Below are 18,719 nucleotides of genomic sequence, written 5' to 3' on the forward strand. Positions count from 1 at the left end.
ATTGTCATGTTTTTAGTGCATGAATCTGAATTGAACAACCTGATAATGCTCACTCTGGTTATTGTTATCTGGTTGCTCACTACGTGCTCTTGCGCGCCGAATCCAATCAATTAAAAATGAAAACTGTTGCCAGCGCGAGAAAAGAAATATCATCGGTTTTATTGATACATACATACATACGTCCGTATTAGCGTTTTATATAATATAGATTAATTATTGATTTTTAACTGCTTTAGAATTTAAAATATAAAATCAAATTTCTTGATAGTAACTATTATTTTTTGTGAATTACAGCGGTTGCTTATTAGAAAGGTTACTATAATTTAAGAGGAAGTTTTTACTAGGACCATTCATAAATAGCTTTTGGTACTTCCTATGGCTGAATATCAAATTTGAGGACAATGTTCTGAACTAAAAAAAATCTAAATCTCATAAGTAATAAATTATACGAAAAGAAAATAGAATTAAAGTAAGTCTATTTTTCACACTTACACTTTTAAAGCTTGCTAGTCTAAAATACTAGTTTAAAAGTATTTTCCCACCAATAAGTTTGTAACTAAATTATCATGTTTGATATTAAGAGTTTATTTACTTATATTCTATATGTTATATTTTTTAATGTATTTCTATAATTTTGAACCAAGTAAATGTGTATTTGAGGCTTTAAATCAAATCAAACATTAAATCAAGTCTTTCTCAAAGATTTAAGTTTGAAAGTCCGTTATGTCATAACTAAATTGCGATTAAAATATCAGTGATTTATAATTGTTTCAATTTGGTTTTAACTAAAGATTTCAACAAAATTATTTTTTTAGAATGCATAAAATTATTCCTTTAAAAATAATCCTTCCATAAAGCAATCCTTCCCTTTCTAAATAAAATAATCCATAAAATAATTCTATTCCTTTCTAAAATATAAAATATCAATTAATACCATTATGTATTGTTTAATACAGAGCATATTTAAATATTTGATTTACTAATGATAAAAAAAATTTCACTCAGTGTTTCTTAGTATTTAATGTAATGGAAATATTTAATTTTTATTGCATTAAACATATTTATTTCCTACTTAATTTGCAATGTATAATCGAAAAATGTAAATAGTGTTTTAGGTAAACTGGAAAAAAAAACGTGTTCGCAAAATTTAATGAAGATGTCTTTTCATAATATTAAAGGCGTTTCATAAAAATCAACACTTAAAACCCCTTTCCACTGACTTCCCAAACAAATCAAGTTACATAAATGTGAGATAGCTTCAAAAATTTTCTCAATTTGTGTATGATCTCATTTATAATTTGAAATTGACTTATTAGTGCTGTAAGAATTAAAATCATCATGAAGCTTATTTAAGCTGTTACTGGAGTCATATTTTAATTAGGTTTCATTCTGAATATTTTTAGTCTCTATTAATTCTCTTTAACTGATATGGGTTCAGCAGTTTCAAGCAAATATTTAGAATGCAAACATTATCTTCATTGCAGTATGTTTACATAGTTAAAAATATTAGTTAAATTGCTCTTATATAAACCAGAAAATCAGTCATTTTAAAACAAGACTTTTTTCATTGTAATTGCAAAAGTATGATTCTTCCTTTGAAACTCGCTTATTCTTGCTGAATATTTATCGTAAGTACTTTATAGAAGTAAATTGACATTTTGGTACTAGAACAGTTGTAAAGATGCTCAGTGAAATGAGTTTTAAAAGATTCTTCTTTCAAAATCCATTTCACCTAGCTCGGAATATTTATTATGATTACTTTCCAGTAGTTAATTACCATTTTTGTATTTGAACTGATTGGAAAGATATTTGTTGTTGTTTCTAGTGTCACTAGTCAATACCAGAGTCTGCTGGCGAAACCAAGTGATTTTAGGGTAGAGGATGCTTTACCAGTTTCTTCAGTGGCGCCATCTATTGCCTAGAATACGACTCGAGCCAAACACATGTCACAGCTCGTTTATATCTCTTATATATCCATTCATTCATTCATAGATCGTAATTATTTTCTGAACCATTGAACAATTTATCTCCAACTCTGTACCCACAGAAGAATAATTTGTTATAGGAATATAGAGGAATTCGTGACCCGACAGATTTAACGTGCTCAAGTCACCATTTACTAAATAGTCTTCAGCCGGCGGAGATCAATCTCATAACCACTTGCTCATGGGCAAAATGACCCACCTACCTCGCTATCCCAGCCTTATAAAGATAAAGTAAAAGCAAAGTAAATAACTTTACTATTTTTGCACATAAATACCACCAAATTACTTATTAATAAAAATTTCAGTTGAGAATTTTAGTATATTCGTTTATAAAGTTGAGGTACAAATTCGAATACAGCTATAAACTTGAATAAAATTTATTTCTACACAGACAAACGTAATTTATTTTGATTATCTATATATTTTCTGATTGTATTTATAAACACTAGTTTTAAAAAACCACAGTTTATACAAACAATCAGTAGTAAACGGGTAATATTTATTCTAAATAGCAATATTTTTTCTTGAAATGAATGAACCCAATAAATTGTAACGATAAGACATACTTATCAATAGAAAAATGTCAAAATATATCTCAAATTGTCGAAAATATTAATTTTGCCGCACACGATATTTGTAAATTTATAAGTAACTCGTAAACTTATCCTAATTAAATATTTCAAAGCACACTCAGAAGAACTAATGGCGTAATTAAGCTAAATGTTCTTCAATTTTCACTATAATGCTATCATTTCACCAAACAAATATTCGAGTTAATTTAGAAAGCGTGCTTAGAAAATCATGCAGTTGAATTTTCAATGGAAAAATTATTCATAATGGGGGTATTAAAACTGGAATGACGCATTCTCGCGTGCGTTGATTATGACATGCAACTAAAAATTATTGAGTTTATTGATATACGTGTCTGGCTTTTGCATGAAAATAAATATATTATTGAAAAATATTTAACTGGTCGTTTTAAAATGAAATAATTTATAAATAGGCATCGGTGCCTGTATTATACGTTTAATTGAAACTTAATTTCCAATTCAGTTACTCTTCAATTAATTACATTTCTTAACAAAATAAATGATTTTGTTAATTAGAAAAGGGAAACTTAATAACGATTCCATTCAGTTTTAGCATAAGTGAGCCAAAATACTTGTTTTTTTCTATAACTTTAATTTGTTACTTGATCATTTTTAGAAAGAATTCATCAATATTTTATGTTTATAAATTTAATATGATCACACACCGACTTGAAATTATAAATGAAATGTGTTTCACTTTTGAATGGAATTACATAAATATACATTAATTTTACGAATGTGCCATTGGCATACTGGAACTTTCATCCGAATATCTGAAGTCAAACAAATTGGTGAATAATTATCTTTTTACTTTAATTAAAACTTTGTAAAAAATAAACTAAAGTTAAAGATTAAACAACGAGAACTACGGTTACTTACATACAATTAAAGAGTGTGTAAAGGACACCATTATTTAATCAGTGGTTCATTAAATTACATAATATTTACTACTGGGCAACAAGGCCTCTAGGGGTTTTCTTTCTTTAGATAAATGTAACAAAGATAGATAAAGATCTATCTCTAGATAATCTTTAGATCAAGATTTTAAAGTAACCCTGTGACGTAATTTACAATAGTATCTTTACTTTAAATGGGTCCGCCCTATAAATCGGGTGTGACGTTTGGTGTGGCAGAAGTCATATTCTTGGCCATGGATGCCGCCTCTGAAAAACAAAAAACGCAAACTCTGCCTTAAATTTGCTCGGTTTCATCAAGCAGGCTTAGAACCAACCAATCAACCAACCAAAGAACCAACTTTAAATGCATTATAATGTTCTTAAGTTTTGAAACTATTATGACACAAATTTAACTTCAATAAAAACGATAAAAAACATGCTTTAAAATCTAATAAAATGTAAAAAAGCACTACAAATTGGTATTTTAAATTTTTTATTAGAAATATTTAAATCTTGTATACTTATAAATTTTCGATAATGTAATAACTAAAAGCTAAGAAATTGTATTTTTTTTTAAAATTTATAACATTTATGCAGAAGATTTATACGCAGAAAAAAAAGGAACGCACTTACTTTTAAAGCTTTTCTGAAGCATCTTTCTGCACTAATAAAATCTTTACTTTCTAATGCCATAAGACCTAATCGCATGTAAACTCTGTCTGTCTCTTTTCCTTGATCAACAATTCTCTCTAATCTGTAAAATAAAAGTAAATAAAGTCATGATGATGAAAGTATTTTCAGAATAATAAAACTTTCTGTATAAAATGTGATGCGATTTCTTAGAAAAAGGAACATTTATTTTTCTGAAACAAAATAAAATTTTAAGAGTAACCTAGACATTAAGAAAAGTGTTTAACCCCTGTAAAAAATCATACCAAAATATTACTGCTATGCATTGATTTCTTTTATGCAGAAAATTATGTCTTAATAGTGAAGATAGTTTTGATGCAAAGAAACCTGTTACTTGAAGTTAGAAAAAAAAATTTAACCAAATCAATAAAACTGACATTTGCATTTGCAACTACACTATTGTTTGTAAAACTTGCAACACCATGAAAGAATTATCATAAATTAATGAAACTACAGATAGAGGTACAAGAAAGAACGTCAGAAATCAGTATTTGAGCCCTCTCATCGATGAGAACCTGTACACGTTGTGGCTATGAATCTTACAGGTTATGAATATAATCCTAGAGAAAGGCATTTCAAATGATTTCGAGTGAGCCGCCGAGCAAGGAAATCCCAGATTCGCTCAATGGGTGACATATAAGGGGAATAAACAGGCCGTGGAAAAAAGTGAAACCTGTTTAGTAAAGAAGGCTTGTGCAGTGTTAGAAACATGTGCAAGGGTATTATCCTGCTGAAATATAGCCCCCGTTATACATCAGAGAATGGGGAAGATTATGCTTTCAAAGTTTTTCTTATGTAGCGATCACTGTTGAGGTTGTTACATAAGGATAGTCATTTACAATTATACTCATTCACTCTTCATACCATGATGCAAGGCGCGTGCGGTATGAAGCCATTCTATATCGCTTGACGCGTACTCGTATGATGGACATGAACTGTGTTGCTAGTTCTATTGAAGTCGGAGGTGCCTTGTTATTGAAGAATCCTGCGTAAAGAACTCTTGAACGCACTTGATGTTGTAGAATACGGTGACAGACAGTAAAGCTAGACAACGAAACACCCATAACCGTGCTTCAACTTTGTGCTAACGAACGAGAGAACACTGTACAGTTTATCACAGCGATGGGGATTTGATGTCTGTTATCCCTTGCTGTTGTGCTATTGAGTGCACCACTGTCAGGTTTTTGCCTTGTTTTGTTTCTCCTGTGCCCATTTCTTCCAACTCCATTTCTCTGTTGCTGCATTACACAGCGTACGAGATGCGATTTCTCGATACGAAAATCCACCCTCTTGCATGCCGACGATGCCTCCTCGCACGAACTTGTTGATATGGTCCTCTTCGCTTTTGACGAAGCAACGTTACCGCTAATTAAGCATTTACCAGAGACAGAAGACGATAAAATGATTTCAACGCTTTTCCCTTACATGCAGGAGACAGACCAGTTCTTGTTCCCCGCATGCGCAATCACTTAGTAATTCTAATCATTTTCATGCCTTGCCTCACTTTACAATGTAAGTTTGATTCAATTGTGGTGTTGCAATTTCCACTAACATAGTGTATTAAATTCAGGACGTACCTTAATATATCATATATAAAACAAATTTAGAAATTTGGAAAATAAAATTGTTCTTAAAATACTCAATTTAGAGAATTATATAAGCGAATATAGATTTATTTGGAAAAATATTTATTTGGAATATAGATTTATCTATAGATTTATTAGCATTTTTTGCGTAAATTGTACAAGACTATAATTTGATAACATATATCGCAGAGTAAACAAGCATTATTTAGTTCCTTAAAGTGTAATTTAGTGAATGCATGGTATAACTAAACTATCAAAATTGAATGACGTATTGCAAATTAAGCCTTATACGTAACGATCGCAAATTCCACATTCCTAATCAAATGACCATAAATCATATTCGCAATAAGCATGAAGCGCGACATGCTTGACCCAAGAAATAAAACACAAATCAATGCATCATTATTTTTAAATTATAAAACATATTAGAAATAACAAAAGTATATTTCTGGAAAATTTAATAAAAATAGGAAAAATATCGCGCCATATCAAGGTTATTATATGGGCATATACAAGTTAATTTACAAACAATGGAACTCCGAACTTAAACAGGAATGCGATTAATTATCACCAAATTTTAAAATCAGTCCACATTTTTCTCCTCTCATTCAATAAAAGACGCCAAGGCTCAATCAAATTCCAGCTTAAATTAAAGATTCCAAGACCACATTTCCTATAATCGCATCTCACCGTCCTTTCTGTCTATCGCCAACTGCACCGGCCAAGTGTGCCACTTTAGCTTATTAGCTGTTTCAATATTAGCAAAAGCCAAGAATTAGGTTGTTACGAGTCAATTAGAGAGTCAGTGTAGTCTTAACTTAATCAGATTTTCAAGGAATAATTTAGCTGACGCGTCTACCTTCAGAAAAGAAATATCTCTTTAATGACAGTGATTCAATTAATTCACCCTACACAACGAAATAATTCATTTAATTTCTCTGGAGAGTTTAAACATGTGTGTTCTGATGTTGAAATGAAATTAAAGTTTCGTGTTTGACAATTTACAATAATATTTACTTCTTTTTTAATCTATTTAATAAGGAAAAAACTTGAAAGGCTTGTTTAAATTAATTTTTTGAGTTTTTCATAACCGTAATATTTGCTGTTCGATAGCTTCATATTTTCAGTTAAGACACATATTTAAGAAATAAGCAAATATTAATAATATGTGTGTCAATCTCATTTGAAATTTTAATCTTCAATTTTCAAATTATATTAGTCTAGTTATTTGGATCGATTTAAGAATTCAATTATATTTAACCATTGGCATGTTTTCTCCAAAGGGTTATCCTTCTCTCTATATTAAATAACCGTAACTGCCGCAAACGACGCATCTGTTGTGGATGTTTAATTCAATGATACATTTTGTTTTGCATCACAAATTTATAAGATTTAGAAGCTTGAAATTATGAAGGTGTGTAGAAAAATATGCAAAATTAACATTCAGTAATTAGTTCAAGGATTATAAACTGTTAAACTTGCTGAGATAAATTACCCATAATGCAGGCCGCAGCTTTATTGCCTTAAATATTGACTATTCATCCATTGTTGTAAAACTATTTTTACCTTATGATATCTTTATTTATTTTATAAACTTTTGATCGAATTTATGAATTGATGTCAATTAAATAATAATAAAGAGAGAAAGAGAAAGAAGGAAATTATATATTGCCAGATATAACTCTTAACATTTGCAGTGAAATTTGTTAAAAACATACGGAAACTTAGAGCGATGAAAACCGTTCTCGATATGAATTGTTCGAAGTCTCGTCTCGTAAACGAGTAAAATTGCTTCTTATTTATTTCTTCTTATCAACCTCCAAAAGCTGTATTTCTTGGGTAAATTTGTTCCGTACATAATTGATTGCTTATCAAATCTAAGAAAACTTTTATTTTATTACGATTAATGTATTAACAAAACGTTCTTGCATAATGCTACAAAATTTGTATATTTCGAAAATAAAATGCTCTGTGTTTTTAGAACCTATTGACGTTTAAGGGTAAAATATTGTGATGAAAAGTAATTACGGGGGGGTTAACAAGCGGAGCCTTCTAGTTGTTTATGTAACAATTCCATTTTTTGAAGTGGCTATTCACTAAATTTCTTATATATAATTCATTTCATATATATTTTTGGATGAATAGATTTTTCAGCTAGTAAAAGTTCAATTACTACTTATAAATGTAGTTACTAAACATAATTGAAATCGTATTGAACTAGAATCAACACCTTTTAGAATTTTGAAAGCGTTTAGAACCATAATATTGCTCAAATTTGCTAATACATATTATTTTACTTCATAAATTTGATTATGACAACAGATTTAACTTGAGCAAACAAAATTGTTCAATTTTAAACCTTTATAAGGTAGCCTCTTTAAGGTTTAACACTGAATAGATTTTACAGCAACTGTATTGTTTTGCACTCATTAAAAAATTTAGCATATCTGTTCCACAACAACAGGAATAATTTAGTTCAAAAGAGCGATCTAAATATAATTTACCTAACCAACTGAACCAACATCACACATCTTTAAAAGATGTTTTTTCCTCTGTTGACTTATTAACACAATGTAAAATCTTCCTCAATCTTTCTTAGTTTCACAGAAATATCTATAAAACTTCTGCATTTTCCAGCAACTCTTATTTGACAACATATTTTCTTGTTTAACAACATATTCAAATTTCATTGAGATTGACATATTTTCGAGAGAGTTATCGTTATTTTGTAATTTTCCCCTAGTTTATGATAAATAGTGTATTTCACTTCTTAAACTTGACTATATGACAAAGAGATCAGCTTGAGCAAACAAATTGTTCAATTTTACACCTAAATAAGGTAGCAATTTTGTGGCTTAACTCTGAAAAGATTCTATTTAAACTGCATTGTTCCTTATTCATGAAGAAAATACACCTTATCTGTTCCACAACAACAAGAATAAAAGATTATTTTCAAAAACTAATTATTTAGTTCAATTCATTGATCCAAATATAATTTAACTAACCAACTAAACCAACACAACACGTCTTTCAAAGACACTTTTTTCCTTTGTTTATTTCTTTACACAGGATAAAGTTTTCATCAATATTTCATTAGACCCTGAAAGACGAGAAGTATAAATATTGCCTAAGGAACTTCATTAAGCTTTCGAGCGCTTAAAAATGAATTAAACGGTGGTAATTAATTTATTCAAAAGAGAAGATGCAGACAAGTTAGAGAGTGTAGATTTATGATGAAATTAATTTTTCAGTGATGATAATTCTTCAATTTAATGAGGGACTGCCTAGGTAAGAATTAAGATGATAAAGAATGCCTTTATAAATTGGTTTAAATTGAGTTTATTATAACGACAGCGCTTTTGCATTACAGCATTTTTACTTGTCATCATACAGTCTGTGTTTCATTGACCTATTTCTATAAATCGATATTCTCAAGTGATTCCTATTCGACCGATGATTTTTCGGGAATTTAAGTGTAAAGTTTGCTATAAAAACATTAAAAGTTCAAAAGCGTTAGCTGTTCATCGTTTTATCTCTATTTTGATTTCATAATAAACCGCATAAACACTTAGTATCATTAATTTTAGACTCATTATCCTGAAAAAAAATTAAAGCGTATCAGTTTTATGAATTTGTTGACTGTGATTCGATATGATTATTGTACACTGCATGCATTCTATATTGAATATTTTTTTCTTTAACCATATGAAGCATCATCGTGAAATAATGACGGATGCGACTAATAACCTTGCCTTACATAAATTAACGATTGCAACTACTATTACGTCTTCAATTTAAATCATGGATTGAAATCGTTTGTAAAAAAATATGTTTCACTTTCACATAAATTTCATATTTAAAAAAGAAAAATATAAATGCTGATCTATAATATTCATTTTCTTTAATAGCTAATGAGAAAAAATTATAAACTATGTTAGTTTTGTAAACATCGCTTTACAGTTTTCTCCGCAAAAGCCATCTGTTGACGGATGTAAGAGACAATCAAAACGCTGTGAGAATAAATATTTAGTCTTTTAAGCAAAACATTGCAAACCCAGAATTACCCTCTACTTCCTTTTTTCTTTGAATTTACAAATCGCTTATTATTTTTGGGACACCTGCTATTATGCAGTATGAAAATATATTAAAAAGTTCGATGCAAAAGGAGCAGATTTTATATCATTCACTAGGAATTTAAAAATAGCTATAAAATTTCGTAAAATAAGTTTAAGTCCATCCGCAATTGCGTAGTTAAAAATAGACCACAATTCGTATATTAGACCCTTAATCAAACCCACAGATACTGATCATTAGATTTCACACGATAGAGGTTAAATAAAAATGCATGCAATTATATAAAATTAAATATTAATATACTTTATTAAGCATTTATTTTGTTTTAATTTAATACACTTACCTGTCTCTAGCTAAATTTTTGTGACTGGACATTCCAGATTCATGAATAAGAACTGCAGAAAACTCCAAAGATTTCTAAAAATAATAACGTTTCTTGTTATGTTTGACCTAAATATTATATAATAAGAGGTGCGACAATTAAATAACTGGACTGATGCTCCCAAAGAACTGCGCATGCGTCTTACGTGAGTGACCAATAGCTTTGTAGTGAGAAGTCTTCTCTTTCGAATATGCTTCACTTGTGTCTGTAAACAATTCGATCTGATCGTTTATGTAAGAAGAGCAGATTTGTCATGACGGAGAAATGATAAGCTTAATATTTAAACAATGAATCATCGTAAATTTCCTATGAAGGTATTACTTTAACATTGCAAAGGTGAATCGCCAGCTTTTTAGTAGCTTAAACGTTTCAGAGATGGCCGAGAAAATTGTGGAAATAATCCAAGCTCAGGCCGCAATTAGTACCCATCCCAAAGTTGGACCATCAACATTATTCACCAGACCTTACACCATACACCATCTATCGATTACCAACGGTGAAATCTGCTTAAAATGGAACAATATTTCAGCCCGTTAACGTTGTAAAAGAAAAAGCGCTATCGTTTGGAAGAAGCTCACAGAAAAGACTTCAGGTACAGTTTCAAACAGTGTAACATTTGCATGGAACATAGTAGGGATAAAGAGGAGGTGTATATTGAAAGTGATAATCATGAAAAAAAAATATATTCAAAATATATTATTTTACAGCTACAATATCGTTATTTTATAGCCACACCTCGTTTATGACAAAAAGAAGCAATTACTTTCGTTTTTAAATGCTTTTAGAAAATAATCACTTTCTTCATGTTGTAAAATTTTAGAATATTGCTTTAAGACAGTTGATCAATAAAAAAAGTTTGTTTATAGTTTTTACAGTGATGCCAAATACTTCAGATGCGCTGTTTTCGAATCACTATTTACATTGCCAATTGATGGGGAGAAAACGTGTCCGAAGATATTTATTTCACAAATGTGTCATAAGGAAATGTAAAAAATCATAAATTCCATTAAATTATTTAAGAAACAAAAATATAAATACTGATTTATAATATTCATGAATATTTTTTTTAATAATATGGATGCATTCCATTGGCGTTCTTAATTTAACTATATTTCAAAAAATTACATCGTTTACAAATTGTACTTATCATGTAGAATAATTTTAATTAAGGCTCTTATACTATCAGAGCTGACCTATCAAGCAATATTGGAGCAAACAAGTTCGGAAGTTAACGTTATGTTAGTATTAGTTATGTTATGTGCTTATGTTAGCTCTTTGCTCCAAAAATAGATGATAAGTCGGCCTGTCTGATTCAGGGGTTCTAATTTTAATAAGTTCAAAATATGACGTACCTCATGGTCAGGCTCGATGTATAAGGCTTTGTTAAACAATTCTAAAGCTTCTACATTTCTTCCTTGATCCATTAATACAATACCAAGCTGCAAATAAACAATATTTTTCTATATGATTACAGAATAAATTTATATACACTTAAAGGTTTGTAGAATTGACCGTTAATTCCCTCTCTTTGAGAAAAAGTCCCGTGCCCGTACTTGAAACAAATTTCAAACTAGGTAGATTTGAATAATAAATTAAATTTTCCAGTTCTCTTTATTTGAGTAAGAGGCAGGGCGGAAAAATACCTCCTGTGAAAAAGTATCGCCACTGTGGGAAGCTGCAATTTGCTGTTAAGTTCATACCATTATTAGATCGACTTCAAAATGCCACTATCAAGGTAATACTGGAATCAATAGAGGTGGTGCAGACACCATTGGTATTTTGTTCCTGCATCAGCTTCAATAATACTGGTAATTTAAAACCCTGCATAAAAACACGCCATAAATTTTTTAAACCTGTATGGCACTACACTGGAAATTTTGATACCGATTTTCAAATGTACAGTAAGTTTTGAAACAATGCACATCGATCACTACATAAACTTCTTAATTCGATCGCTGATTTATACCCTTTTCCATGTTTGTTAGAGCACCTGACTACGATCACCAAAGACTGAAACTCGATCCCCTGCCGGTGGCAAGAATCAACTCACTCATTCCACATTAAGCAGCACAACCAAGGAACATGCAACTCTCTTATTCTTCAACAGATGGCGGAACTATAGTATTTTGCCTTATTTACGGTTCGTTTCGCTTCGTCTTATTTCAAATAATGCTAAGGCGCGAAATGAAGATAATGTCGATGAGCACAATGTTAATTTACAGTGAGTGAGCATATGATTTAAGAAAAAAATGAGAATAGACTTGTATTTTGATGAGCATGATAACTTTACGGGTGTAATTTTATTTTACGATCAGTCACTAGAGCATTTTTTGACGGTCTGAAACCGTATTCTGGTGGGGAAATTCTTTAGAGTGTACTGACATAAATAAGAAAAATATTTTTTTTCTTTTATTTAAACAGAAAATAATACTTTTTGTTTAATTTTTTTATGAATAAAACAAGTAGTTATCAAATTTTGAGTAACAGTTTTAACATGGCATATACTTATTAAACTTTGCTTATATAAGCACGACATATCTTCTAATTTTTATTCAAACGAAAAAATAAATGAACTTTTTAATAATGACAAGAAAGCTAGACGAAATAACTGAAGAGCAAGTAATGCAACAAAAACAGACATGTATGTTTTTGTGGCTTTATTTGCCTTTTATTCACGTTGTCTAGCCTAACTTTCGTTCGAAGCACCAAGTACATTTTAGTAATGACTTCCTAAAATACTTTATTTAAATAGTAAAGTTTCTGAAATTCATTATTAAAAACCATATTGCCTTTAAAATATTAAAAACAGAAATTTTCTTTGATGCAGAGTTTTACTAAGTCTTATTTAAAATGAATGTTTTCTTCGTTTACCTTAAGAAACTATCATATTTTTAGAATGCTCTCAAGATAGCATTAGATATATTGAAACGTTCGAAATCAGAGATTCTGAACATTGTATGATTTCCATATCTGTATTGGTTGCCATGGTAATCATAAGTCGAACGTGCTGTGAAAGAAAAATATCGCATTCTTTAAAAAGGCTCTTATGCTGACTCAAATATTACATTGGTAATATATTGACTCAAAATGTCAGCTGTATACTCGTAGAAATGACGATTCGGGTTTTAATGTTTTTAATAATATATATTTATTTATTATATAGAAGTCAATCTCCTTGCATGCCATAATGCTGTGCAAGAAGTTAAGACAGACTCAACATTGGTAATATATTGGCTCAAAATGTCAGCTGTATACTAGTAAAAATGTCGATTCGGATTTTAATGTTTTTAATAATATATGTTTAGTTATTACTAGCCGCCTAAGGCGGCCAGCTGTCCGCCACGCTAAAGGTTTTCACAAATAAAGATTTTTAAAACATAGCAGAAAATCTGAAGATTAGTGGACAATTAAAGTGTTCCTGTCCTGCAATTTTGTCTTAAATTCCTATTTTATATATTATATAGCTACAACGCTTAAGAAAAAAAAACTAAAATGCTAAATACATAAAAAGAACACGAAAACGAATTAATTTTTTATGGTATCAATTCTTATTTCTATACAATTTTTTATGGTATCAATTTCTATTTCTATACCGCTACAAAAATTATCGTCTTCGCTTAAGAAAAAAAAATAGAGCGTGGAAAGAAGAAGAAAAACTTATTATAACAATTATGAACAGCGACAAATATATCAAAGCGAAGCGTTCTATTTACTTATCAAATATGTTGCCACATTTTTAATACAAAAGTTAAACTTTTCTCCACTTTGATAATTGTAAACTAATGCGAACCTTACAATTAAATTATTAATTCCTTCATATATTATTGGTTTAAGTTGACGAAAATTAATATTTCAATTGTAAGGTTCGCATTAGCATACATTTATAAGAGTGGAGAAAAGTATATGCATTTTTTAATAGTTTTTTGAGTATGGCTCTTTGAAGACGAAAAAGCATAGATTTTCTTACAAAATGACTGATAACTAAAAAACTAATCCAAATTTTTGAAAAAGAAAAAAAAATACTTCTTCGTTATGTCAAAACACAATTATATGCCGAGTTTCGTGCCTGGGCGAGGCTTCTGGGGAGATAAATTGTGATTACAGACAGACAGACAAACAAACACACACACAGCCGCGTTTATTATTATGTATAGATATAGAAGTCAATCTTCCTGCATGCCATAATGCTATACTAGAAGTTAAGACAGTTTCAACATTGGTAATATATTTTCTCAAAATGTCAGCTGTATACTCGTAGGAATCTCAATTTAGATTTTAATGTTTTCAATATTATATATTTAGTTATTAGAAGTCTATCTTCTTGCATACTACAGCGCTATGCAAGAAGTTAAGACAGACTCAAAAGCACAATTTCTTAACTTCTTGCATTACATGTTATTAAATAATGCTACTTAAAATCCTTATTAAGGCATTTGTCTTATTTGCAACTATTTTACAAATTAATTTTGTAGAAAGAACTTTGCACTCGATTGGCGGAGATTCGGGGACTTGACCACGGCCTCCACCCTGGAGGCATTGTGGTTGGGTGCTCGTGGCTGGGGGATCTGGGAAGAGCTATCTTTGCCAGGAACCTACCTGTTTTTCTGGTCGAAACTATCTTAAACTAATAGATGCCCCATACAGGGCATAGGTGTGGTTGTTGATAATGTTTGTGTCAAAGCTATGTTATAAATTGCATGCTTTTAATAGCTTTTTTCATAATTTATTAATTTATTTTTATTCGAAAGCTACAGTCCTTGACCATATTATTAGACGCCCTATATTATTTTATGAAAAATTATAATTATCAGCTGTATTGTTTTTACTTGGATGAAACCGGTTTGAATTTGTTTACGCTCCTGTATCAATTGGTTAACATTGTAATGCCATACGTTAAAAATAAATACAAATAGGAAGTATATAAGTATATAAAAAATCTCCCGAATAAAAATCCATTACAGGTATGTTTATATATAAAAGTATTGCCTATAAACTCATGCAAATCATGTAATTATTAAAAATCTACAGTGCATCTAATAATTTGATCTAATTATTTTAATATACTAATATAATGCTTGATATAATAAATATTCTTTATTTATATAATATATCGTCTAATTTATCCTATCGTCAAATTTATATTATATATCGACTAATTTAACCGATTGATGCACTAGCGTAAACAAACACAAATCGGTTTCAGTCACATAAAAACAATAAAGCTGATAGCATCCCCTCATAATTAAAACTTTACGTAGAATCTTATAGGGCGTCTAATAATTTGGCCAGATACTGTATATTCCTTCACAATAATTTTAACAAAATTATTTCTATCTTAAAGCATTTAATTGTTCAGAGTTCTTACAAATTGTTTTTTATGAATAAACCTAATAAATTAGAAACAAAATCCGCTTGTGGAGTGTTTGGCGAATCGACAGCTTTTTTATAAAGTGATACATCATATTCCCATTAATCTTTCTTCAATTTCTAAACACAGGATTTTATGAACAGAAGTAAAACAATGAATACTATTTCTACTATGTCTGTGCTATATAGAGTTGGAAATCAATCATTTTGTCCCATTATAAGATATATAATTAATATTATTTTTAACGGAGAATTTAAATTTACTATGATAACGTTTTTTTTGCAATTCTTTGAAAAGTAAGTTTGAGATAAAATTTGATAGTTATTTAAAATAAATAATAATTTCAGATACAATATTTCAATAAACTTGAAGATACAATATTTCAATAAACGATTCAAGCCCCGAAATTATTTTTGCTGGCATCTTTCAATGTGAATATCCTTTCGTCGAATATATGGACTTAAAGCAATGATCACGAAAGAGTAATACCAGTCAAGGAAGTGAAAAAAAAACATGCTTTGTTTTATCTGAAAATAATGGTATATATGGTGCCGTATGTGTTGAATTATTTGTCTTAAATTGAAAAAAAAATAGCTGTAGGGGGTGAAGGCACATTATCATACATCGTAAAAAACTCAGATTATGGAAAGAAGTGCTGGCAGTTTAATTTATAAGATATCAATATATTGTGGTTAGATTATAAAGTACAATCGTTGAAAGGAAACAAAACAACTATAACTATCTCGAAAAACAGATGCACAATAACATTTGTCTTTTCAGAAAATCGACAAAATGGTATTTTTTCTCTCATTGAAAGCTAATTTATTTTTAGACGATAAAATTAAATACGTTCGTGACTGTTTCCAAATGCTTATATAAGTCGAAAAAATTGAGTTCGCTCATGGTATCTGATATAGATAAATTTTAAATGCAACATTCCAGATCGGTTTTGATCAATAAATTTAGGTCAACGGAGCCGGAAAAGACTAAATTGGCTTTAAAAAACGATTCATTGGAAGTGTGACAAACTTTGCATAGCATTGCTAATAAAAATTTTAATTTAATTAAACATTTGAACTAGAGCTATTATTAGCAAGTAAAAACAGAAAGATTTGAGCGTATTACATCTGCGACTACAGTAAGAAGTGTATATTTTTGATTTAAAGATAAATTTCCCGTTCTCTTATTTATAAGATATAAAAATATCGTTATTGCATTATAAGGTAAAATCATTCATAGAAAAACCGAGAGCACATTAAGCTTAAATTACCAGATTTGTCTATTGAAACAGAGACTGGTCCAAAATATATTTATTTACGGAAAAAATAAATAATTAGCTAGCTTTGCTATCACTAAGTAATGGAAATTGTCATGTGAGAATTAATATGAGAATATTTGAAAACTCAGTTCAACACGTTCCAGGGATTAACGGCGGTTATTGAGCTGCAATTCACGAAGAGGACATTCTTGAGCTCTTTTCTCAGAATTAATGCTGTAGGACGTTCTTGAGCTCTTTTCTCAGATTTACTGGTGTTAGGAAACTAAAAATCTATTTAAAAACACATGTCAAGCTCAACACTGCAATAACGTTAAAAAATCTTTTGGTAAAGTGTCTCCTAGAATCCTCCTCTTGCATGATACGCTGGACACTACCAATGCGACTAAGAATATTCAGTAGGAAATAAGCTAGGAAGTCCTGCGCTAACCACGTAATATTTTATAACCGCCCTTGAACAGCCTTTCCAATTTTGGACTTACGATCATTAATGTTCAATGCCGTTCAATTTTTAACCCAATCCAAAAGCCTGGGGAGCTCCTGGATCAGATATTAGGAGAAATTTGCATTCATGGGAGACTTTGTGATGGAACTAGCCAGCATTTGCGTTACATGGAGAGAAAATAACGAAAAAATCCTACTGTTAGTCTGGAGGCAAGGAGACTCCAGCCCATGATCCTTCTATCTACCACTGCGGATATTTTACGTCAGCGATGTGGTCGGGGCTAGCCGGGTGTGAAATTCCTATCGACTAGCCATCTCTGGGATTTGAACTCGGTTCACCTCATTGGAAGGCAAACGCTTTATCCCCTGAGCCACAATGGCTCTACCTACGTTACTTGTCCATATTTGTCTCCTTGTGACTTAAGCATCTACGGTAAGCTCAATGAGCACTACGTTTTCAAATGGACAAGAATTGCGCGACTGCTATCGCAATGTGATAAATGGTTAAAAATATGTGGGCAATGCTTTTTAGTTCCACCAAATAAACTTTGGGGAGTGGCCTAATCTTAGTCACTTATGAACTGTATTACTATACTACCTAGTACCCTATCTAAGTAATTCACTATTTCTCGAGTTAGGTACCCATTTTTTTGATGATTCAGATACCTTATCATATAGTTTTGAATAACTAAAACTCAAAATGCATGAACAACAAATCATACATAAAACCTAGAGGTAGGGGCTAAAATTGACAAATTCTTTTACGTCAGACAAAAACTTAGTTTAAAATTCCATTTTATTTAAAACTGGTGTTTTATATATACCTAGTTATGGTACGATTTTCATTGTATAAATATGCTTGTTTATCGAATTCATAAGAGAACTGAAAAATTTCGTAAAATGAATACCTCGGATGAAAAACTTATTAATAAAAAAGTAAAAATGTAAACTTATAATTCTATATTCCAAAAAAAAAATCAAATATGCGGGAAAAAAAGAGAAAAGAAAAATTATGCGTCTTTTAATGAAGCAAGTGTTTTTTCAGGTATATTTAGAATGCATTACAACTTCAAACACTGACAGTACTAAAATCTCAAGGGTCCGTTGATCTTCTAGGACCTAAAAATTATCGTAAAGAATGACTTAGAATAATAACTAATAAGTATAGACAAGTTGAGGCGTCCTCCAAATGGATATCGCTTTCAAAAAGTTCGCAAAGAATTATATTTTCTTTGGAAATAAAAATAATTCAATCCAATACCGTCTGAAGAACTCTTTCATATTTAAAAAAAAATTCGACGACACAAGTCGTCACCGTAAAAGCATTTGACTGTTAAAAAAAGAAAAAATTGCATGAATATTTGAGAAGAGTGCTAGAAGTGTTGTATATAAGTAAAAACGAAAATGCTAATAATGATAAAGGTAAAA

The 18,719-nt window shown here is 30.2% G+C and overlaps 1 protein-coding gene across 1 annotated transcript in view; it reads right to left on the minus strand.

Moving 5' to 3' along the window:
• LOC107450269 (protein O-mannosyl-transferase Tmtc3) overlaps nucleotides 1-18,719 on the minus strand; it is a 246,239-nt gene that overhangs the window by 10,652 nt on the left and 216,868 nt on the right. The window contains exons 17-19 of the mRNA XM_071180106.1: nucleotides 11,556-11,642; nucleotides 10,165-10,238; nucleotides 4,105-4,225 (exon numbers count right to left, since the gene is read on the minus strand). Of these exons, the coding sequence (XP_071036207.1) occupies nucleotides 4,105-4,225; nucleotides 10,165-10,238; nucleotides 11,556-11,642 (282 nt within the window). The remainder of the gene's footprint in view (nucleotides 1-4,104; nucleotides 4,226-10,164; nucleotides 10,239-11,555; nucleotides 11,643-18,719) is intronic.

This window comes from Parasteatoda tepidariorum, chromosome 4 (assembly GCF_043381705.1).
Source record: "Parasteatoda tepidariorum isolate YZ-2023 chromosome 4, CAS_Ptep_4.0, whole genome shotgun sequence".
In the NCBI taxonomy this organism is placed as follows: domain Eukaryota; kingdom Metazoa; phylum Arthropoda; class Arachnida; order Araneae; family Theridiidae; genus Parasteatoda; species Parasteatoda tepidariorum.